The following is a 9,022-nucleotide window of genomic DNA, read 5'->3' on the forward strand; positions in this document are numbered from 1 at the left end:
CTTTGGCTTGATGGTAAACATGTGTTGGAAGGGATGAGATACACATGCAAATAGATTGAAAAATTGAAACGCATACCTGAAAAAACTGTGGCAGGCTTTATCCATATGTTAATCAAAATGCTTCTACCTTTTCTGCCCATCCTTTTTAATTTGCTAAAAGGATATCATTTGTGCAGGAGTACCAAATTCAAGGGAGCAAAACGAGCCAGGTTCTCAAAAAGCCATAAAATGGCTTTTCTTAGAAGATGGGAAGGAATTGGATTTGAAACAAATAACACTTTTACGGTCATCTACCTTGTGCTTTCTGAGCTTTTAGGGTTACTTCACAATTACGAGTACTGGAGTTTTATTTTATTTTTGCTTAGTTATTTTTAAGGGCAGCTTTGATTTGGGGGTTTTGGCTTTTTCTTTTTTTTTACATACTTACCTGACACAAAAAGCTAGATCTTAAGCAAACACAAGAAAGTACTTCTGAGACTGCAGTGCAGTCACTAGGGTTAGCAGCATTGTGTTTGCACCTAGAAGAGCTCATCAACATAGCTCCTACAAAGACTTGTGCTTCGGAAATCAACGTTTACTTTTGATGAATGGCTGTCAATAACAGTGAATTGTTTCAATGTCTGCTTGCATTGTGCATAACAGCTTTGCAATGGCCGTTAAAAAAATTACACTGGGGTTTTGTGAAAACATATCTGAATTGTTCGTTCTGTTCCATCTCTTCTTGTGGGGGTCTGGGATTGAATTGCTGACTGTGTTGAGTCATTGTGAATTTATCCAATGACTGCAATGGAGCTAGTTCACCCTCAAAAATCCTCTTTAATTCTTCAGTCTGTTTTTAACCAGGTTATCTCCTATAAGGCCAGGAAAAAAAACCAAACTGAATTCCTTAATTAATTTTAAAATTTACAGCTCTTCCAGTATCAAGTTCATCTTATTAATTAAATAGTTAATTTGTCAAAGAAAATCTTTCTAGATTTGCTTTACTTTTCCAGTTTTACAGTTAACTTTGGTCTACCTCTGTCACATCCTAATACTCTTCTGTAACTTCCAAAGGTTCTTGCCCTGAAATTTATGGATTTGTTTTTACTGAAGCACAATTTGCTTTTATGGTACACAGTACATTACTTTTATAAACAAAAGAGTTCCACTTATGCCTATTAGCACGTTCAGATGTTGTATTTTGACATATAAATTATTTGTGTACATTCTAAAGTGCATTTTTAGGTGATCAAATGGCAAAAGGTTACTGTACCTAGATGATGCTATGAACCAGGAAGATTATGGCAGTTATTTTCTTCTGTTCCTTGCCAATTCTACCCTTTCTTTCACTGAGGCTAAAAACAATTTGATAGAATTGAAGCTTTTAGTATAAACTTTAAATTCTTACATATGAATTTTCCAACTCTCCCATTACAGGACAGTTAGAATTATACTCCCATGACAGGAAAATTATTAACTCAGAATCTCTGGCAGTTATAAAGAATTATGATCGTCTGCCAATAAAATGCAGCAACCTTTGCAGAAAGAGACATCATTTGGCTTTTTTCACTTCCAGAACTAACAGGCAATAAAGTTGTAGATTAAAAAGAAGTCTGGTAAAGAAAATACATAGTGAAACTAGAAAGCTCGAACTGTAGTATTCTCCTTTAACAAGTTATTTCATATATTAACATTACATTTCAGGTTATGTCCAAGAGGAAGATTTAAAGGAAGAGGAAGATATAAAGGAGGAGGAAGAAGATGATGACGACAACAACTCAACTGCTCAACTCCAGGGCAGCAATGACACTGGCACGGATGAGGAACACGAAGTGGGTCCTGAGCAGAAAGGGAACTTTAGTTACCAGAATTCCCCTGTCAGTCATATATCTAACCAGGATGCAGAAAATGAATCACTACTAAGTGATGGTAGTGACCATGTGGCAGATATTAAAAGCATTTGCTCTAGAGAGCCACGGGACCCAAAAACCAGCACCCATCCCAAAACCCAGAATGAAGCACATGATTGCATGGATAAAATGACAGCAGTCTATGCCAACATACTGTCAGACTCTTACTGGACAGGCTTAGGGCTGGGTTTCAAGTTGTCTAACTCTGAAAAGAGGAGTTGTGACAACAGAAATGGAGGGAACAAAGCTGATTTTGATTGGCACCAGGATGCACTGTCAAAAAGCTTGCAGCAGAATTTACCTTCCAGACCTGTCTCGAAACCCAACCTGTTTAGCTCAGTCCAGCTCTACAGGCAGAGCAGCAAAATGTGTGGAACTGTGTTCACAGGCGCCAGCCGGTTTCGGTGCCGGCAGTGCAGTGCTGCCTATGACACATTGGTAGAACTAACGGTTCATATGAATGAGACAGGTCACTACCAAGATGACAACCATAAAAAGGACAAGCACAGACCTACCAGCTACTCAAAGCCCCGAAAAAGGGCTTTCCAGGACATGGACAAGGAAGATGCACAAAAAGTTCTGAAATGTATGTTCTGTGGTGACTCTTTTGATTCCCTTCAAGATCTGAGTGTTCATATGATAAAAACAAAACATTACCAAAAAGTGCCTTTGAAGGAGCCGGTACCAACCATTTCTTCAAAAATGGTCACTCCAGCAAAGAAACGTGTGTTTGATGTTAACAGGCCTTGTTCCCCCGATTCCACGACGGGGTCTTTCTCAGATACTTTTTCTCCTCAGAAGAATGCGAACCTGCAGTTATCATCTAACAACCGCTATGGCTACCAGAATGGCGCCAGCTATACGTGGCAGTTTGAGGCGTGCAAATCCCAGATTTTGAAGTGTATGGAATGTGGAAGTTCCCATGATACCTTGCAGCAGCTCACAACCCACATGATGGTCACTGGCCATTTCTTGAAAGTGACCAGTTCAGCTTCGAAGAAAGGAAAGCAACTTGTTTTGGATCCTTTAGCTGTGGAAAAAATGCAATCACTGTCTGAAGCACCAGCCAATGACAGCCCAGTTTCAAAATCAACTAGTAAATCATCTGCAGAATGCATAGCTCCCACCTCCGAACTAAAAAAAGAAAGTAAAAAAGACAAAGCTGATGATGCAAACAAAGATGAGAAAGCATTAAAAACTGAAGAGTATGAAGACACTCTTCAGAAACCACTGGATCCCACAATGAAATACCAGTACCTAAGAGAAGAAGATTTAGAAGATGGTTCAAAGGGTGGTGGGGACATTTTAAAGTCCTTGGAGAACACTGTCACAACAGCCATCAATAAAGCTCAAAATGGAGCGCCCAGCTGGAGTGCATATCCCAGCATCCACGCAGCTTATCAGCTTTCAGAAGGAGCTAAACCGTCTTTGCCTGTGGGTTCCCAAGTACTGCAAATCAGGCCAACAATCACCAATAAATTGAGGCCGATAGCTCCAAAATGGAAGGTCATGCCTCTAGTCCCTATCTCAGCAAATGTGGCTCAGTGCACTCAAGTGAAGAAGGAAACTGATGACAAGGAGGAGGTACAAAAGGACTATGCTAAAGACAGCATCCAAGCTGAGCCTGCCTCACTCAGTCAGAGCGAGAGAGAACCTCTCCTCAAATCTGAAGCCTCTGTGGAACCAAAAAAGACAGAACCATGTCCCTTGAAAGAAGAAGACAAAATTAAAGAGGACAGCGGAAAAGAAAAACCAGTCCTTAAGGAACTAACAGCAGCTTCTCTTAGTAATGGTTGTGCTGCCGCCAACCATTCGTCTGAACTGCCTTGTGTCAATCCTCTCAGTGCTCTGCAGTCAGTACTGAATAATCACTTGGGCAAAGCCACTGAGCCTTTACGGCCTCAATCCAACTGCAGCCCCAGCTCTAGCACAATTTCTGTGTTCCACAAACCTAATCTAAATATGATGGAGAAGCCAGTTTTATCTCCTGCTCCAACCCCACCAAAGCCTGCAAGTGTATCCAGGCACTATTTGTTTGAAAACAATGATCAGCCTATTGACCTGACCAAATCCAAAGGCAAGAAAGCTGAGTCAGCTCAAGCACAATCTTGTACTTCTCCACCTCAAAAACATGCTCTGTCTGACATCGCTGACATGGTCAAAGTTCTTCCCAAAGCTACTACACCAAAACCTGCTGCATCTTCAAGGATCCCATCTATGAAATTGGAAATAGATGTCCGACGCTTTGAGGATGTCTCGACAGAAGTTTCCACTCTTCATAAAAGGAAGGGCAGACAGTCAAACTGGAACCCCCAGCATCTTCTCATTTTGCAAGCTCAGTTTGCTTCCAGCCTCTTCCAGACATCTGAAGGTAAATATTTATTATCAGATCTAGGCCCACAAGAGCGCATGCAGATTTCAAAATTTACTGGACTGTCAATGACCACCATCAGCCATTGGTTGGCAAATGTCAAGTATCAACTTAGGAAAACTGGAGGAACAAAGTTTTTGAAAAACATGGACAAAGGACATCCAGTCTTTTATTGCAGCGACTGTGCATCTCAGTTTCGAACCCCATCTACTTACATTAGCCACTTAGAATCTCATCTAGGTTTCCAAATGAAAGACATGAACAGGCTGGCTGTGGAGCAGCAAACCAAGGTAGAGCAAGAAATCTCCAGAGTTTCAGTTCAAAGATCTCCTGAAACAATAGCTGGAGAAGAGGACACAGACTCTAAGTTCAAATGTAAGTTGTGCTGTCGGACATTTGCGAGCAAACATGCAGTAAAACTTCATCTAAGCAAAACACACAGCAAGTCACCAGAACACCATTCACAATTTGTAGCAGAAGTGGATGAAGAATAACTCTTAAGGTATGCATGCTCTATAGCGAGTTTTAATTTCATCATTTTAAGGAGGCTTCGTAAGACATTTGTACTTTCTTAAATGTAGGAAAACAGTATAAAATGCATAATGTACTCCTGCTTCATGAATCTAATTGCATGTACATATCCATTTTATAATGTTTTCAAGAAAAGTGCTTGGTAAATGCATAACCACATTGCCCTATATAGAAAAGTTGCTTCTTATTAATATTTTCAAAATAGCTGTTTTCTGAGTTCTCACTCTGTTTTTTGTTTCTAAGAATTAATCATTTCACGTCTTATGCACTTCAATGTGGAATGCAACACCTAAATGCTACTCTTTGCAATAAGAATGGAAAAAGCAGAAAAAAAGCACTGAAAACCAAAAGGTTATTATCTCTCTCAATGCTAACACACCAGTAAAACTGATTTTGATGGGGGAAAAGAAGACAATGCAAATGTCAAATTAGCAAAATCTTAATTATTCTAAGTTTCTCATAATCTCAAACCCAGCCTCAAGAATCTACAAATATTTTGAAAATTTTATATCTAGAAGTTCTGTTATTCTTTTGTTGATATTTGGATATTCAGTTTTGTAAAATGTTTTCATATTTTACACTTACTTAAGCACTTACTATTGTGAGTGGCCTTTTTTGTCGCATCATTTTAACCTATCTCTCCATCATTCCTTTTTTAATCTTTAAGATGTGTGATTATATTTTGTTTCATGTTGGTGGGAGCGCTAGTCAATCCATAAACATCACTGACTTCACTGCAATTTTTCATATAACCTGGGGGGGTTAATGCTTAATTGAGGAAGCAGCTAGATTTTTTACAAGCTTAATATTTCAAAGACCTGTTAGTAGGATACTTCTACATTAGTGTTGCTATCTTTTGCTGAAAGATACACCAACTGAAGTACTGCCACAACCAATGTTTATAACATGTAATGTAATATTTGGATGACACACAATTTTTGCATTTTTAATTTTACTTGATTCACAAACTTGAATATTCTTGATTTAAATAAATATGCAGAACATAACTAAAAGTCCAAATAGAAGTTTTTTGTTCTAACGAGTTTATTTCCAGGAAGGCTCTGTTAGTCATTCCCAACAATTTCTCCAGCAGACTCAGGCTCTGCTTCTGTTCACAGAATAATCATGTGCAGATTCAGATTTTCTCCAACGTGTTCATTACTTGAATCACATTTGGAAAATGAATTCGTCAGACAGTCAAAATTAAAGATGTGTTGTGAGTTGTCACTTACGCCACCTGCTATTGTGGCTATTCTCTGGCTAATTGAGGGTGCAAGCACTTTGAGGATGAATACCCGTTTATGTGAAGATTTCACATTTGTTTGCTGCAAATATTCATGAAGCTTTAAGAAACACTTTCTATGTACAGAGCCAGCACAAGGACTATGCATCACTTAAGCTCCATTAAAAAGGCTACTTTTGAATAATTTAAACCACTAATCAAAGGGTTACTTTGGGATGGGTAATAGAAGCTATTACTATAGAGCATAACATCGGTATTCAAGTGCAATAAGATTTAAGTTTTGCATACATCTTGTACGTGCTGTCTGCATTTGACTGGATTTATCCTTTCTGCATATTTTAGCCAGCAAAATTCCATCTGACTCAAAAGGAGTTTGTTTTCTGAATAGGGCTAATACCCTTAAGTTTCTATTTTGGCATTTTTAACCCAACATTAGAACTCAACAAATCAATGTTCCTTGTTTATCTGACCATTCAAAATCAACACACCAGACAAAATATCAGAAAACTATGAGAGATTGGTTAGGAAAAATATGCCATACTTTGTTTCCTTCCCCACCAGTTAATGATTATTAAGACTCTGACATTCGTAGTTTTCACACAAGAGATATCAGAGCAAACCAATAATTTGGGTACTATCAAACAAAAACTATCTGCCAAATATATTAATATAACTGTTATTTTGGCACATTCATGGCTTAATACATGACAAATGTTTCAGATTTGGTCTTAAAAGCACTGTGTTATTACTAAGAGGCAAACCAAACCACCCACCTTTATAAACATGTTACTATATCTGAGGATTTGGGGAACTAATACAAAGAAAAACAATTTCCAGGGGAAAAAAAGTGGTTTCTGCATTGTCATAATCTGCACAGATACATCACAGGTATTATTCAGGTGATATGTAACTACATAAGTAAGATACTGTTCTTCCTGCCTTTGGGTACCGAGAAATTGCTGTCCTCTTAATACTCATCCATGTCTAATTTATATCAAGATGCAGGTTGTATCTTACCTTTGAAAAAATATATTTAAATTGCAATGACAGAGTGATAGCACTGTTATCTGGAACTATAATTTTAGTTGGTATGCATGATAGCACAAATTGTATGAAATGATGGGGTATTTTGGACAGCATTGTAAAGATTTTATTACAGTTTTGGAGTTGTAAGCCTACCGAAGTTCTGGCTATATTAGAAGTGTGGAGGCCAGAGTTTATTCATATGGTTTCTTCCTGAGATCTGCAAGGAGACTAAATCAAATAAGAGGGATTTTCAGAGTTTACTTATTCTTACCATGTTATTTTTAAGATTCAGTATACATTTGAATAATAACATAGAGGAGAGCACAGTATTTCGAAACAAGAAATATAAAGCATACTGAGATCTTAAAATGCACACATGCATTTGTGTTTACTTCTTGTAGTCAATATTGTAGTGAAATAGAAATAAAAATAGAGAAAATATATGGAAATAAATGGAAATAAAACAGTGGAAAGAGTACTCGAAGTATAGAAATACATAAAATACTTTCTATACTTCAATGAAATTTACTATTAAAGGTTATATTTTAAAATGTTAGCTATCATTAAAAAAATAAATTAATAATCTGGGTTAGTACTGTAGAAAAATGTGTTATGTATATGGATTTATTTTTAAGACCTGTGAGGCTGTTTATAAGAAATTTGCTATAAATTCTTCTTAAATGTAAAGATGTACATATGTGTTTTATATTAATCTTTGGTGTTTTCTTAAATTCTTCTAACTGATAGAATTTAGTAATATAATGTAAAATTATGTGTAATATACAACAATCAGATGTCTCTATTCTCTTTCATTTAACCCACTTCAAATTTGGTTTTATTGCTATTCTTCAAAGAAAACCCATGAATATTAGGGAACATGGCTTTAATTAGATTAATCTTCGGTGTTTTCTTAAATTCTTCTAACTGATATGGGTTTAGTAATATAATGTAAAATTATGTGTAATATACAACAATCAGATGTCTCTATTCTCTTTCATTTAACCCACTTCAAATTTGGTTTTATTGCTATTCTTCAAAGAAAACCCATGAATATTAGGGAACATGGCTTTAATTAGAAGTAATTTGTATGTTGACTTATACCTTTGAAGAACATTTGTTCATTTTTTCAACTAAATTAGAATTTTTATGTTGTCCTGAGAAAAAAGACAAGGCAGAATTACACTTCTCACTTTAAAGTCAGGTGAGATTGGCTATAAACTGGTTGGCAATTGAGGCTCTCTGTGGTCTTATCTACAACTTTTTATAGAAATAAGTCTCTATAGAGTCAAATTTACCAACTTGATTGGGGAGATTTCTTTTTCAAAAGACCCTGATAAGTAAACAAGCAGCTACCTGAGATGAACTAATTTGAAAGTAAGGCTGCTGCAAAACAAAAAAATTAGTCATAATGATAAACAGTTTTTCTCTCTGTTTCCTCCTTTGTCTTTTTTTAACCATCAAGTTTAAAGCTTCTACAGTGCTTTTTTTCTACTTTATAGGAGACAACTGACATTCTGTGGTAAATGGAAGAAAGAGCAGAGCAGAACTGAAAATCCTCTAATGCACTGACACTAACTTGCCCTCTATTGTTGAAAATGAGCAGGCAATCATGATTGTTCATCAAATGGCTCCTAATGCAGTTAAAGCATTCAGCTATAATTTCTCCTTGCATTTATAATTACTGTCATAGACTGCACACCTCAGTGAGCAGATTAAAGCTATAAACTATTTAGCCGTAGCTTTAAGATGAAGAACTTGATTTGTCTGGCAGCAGTTATTTGTTAGAGAGCTTGACACTTCACATAAAAATGACTCAACTTGATGAAGAACAATGCAGTTTAAGCAATGCAGTGATTTTAAATCAGTCATTATACCACGCCCCGTAAGAATTGCAAAGCAATTTGTTAAATAATATATAGGACACGTAGATAACTGTATGTGTTAAGTATACCAAAATAGAAG

At 36.6% G+C, this 9,022-nt stretch overlaps 1 protein-coding gene across 1 annotated transcript; it reads left to right on the top strand.

Annotated features, from left to right (window-relative positions):
* Positions 1–1,683: 1,683 nt before the first annotated feature.
* On the top strand, positions 1,684–4,754 carry TSHZ2 (teashirt zinc finger homeobox 2; the record flags this gene model as incomplete). Its single annotated transcript, XM_009582395.1, has 1 exon — positions 1,684–4,754. A coding segment is annotated over one exon (3,071 nt), but the record flags the coding sequence as incomplete, so codon positions are not given.
* Positions 4,755–9,022: the final 4,268 nt, after the last annotated feature.

This window comes from Fulmarus glacialis, unplaced genomic scaffold, assembly GCF_000690835.1.
Source record: "Fulmarus glacialis isolate BGI_N327 unplaced genomic scaffold, ASM69083v1 scaffold12667, whole genome shotgun sequence".
Taxonomy (NCBI): domain Eukaryota; kingdom Metazoa; phylum Chordata; class Aves; order Procellariiformes; family Procellariidae; genus Fulmarus; species Fulmarus glacialis.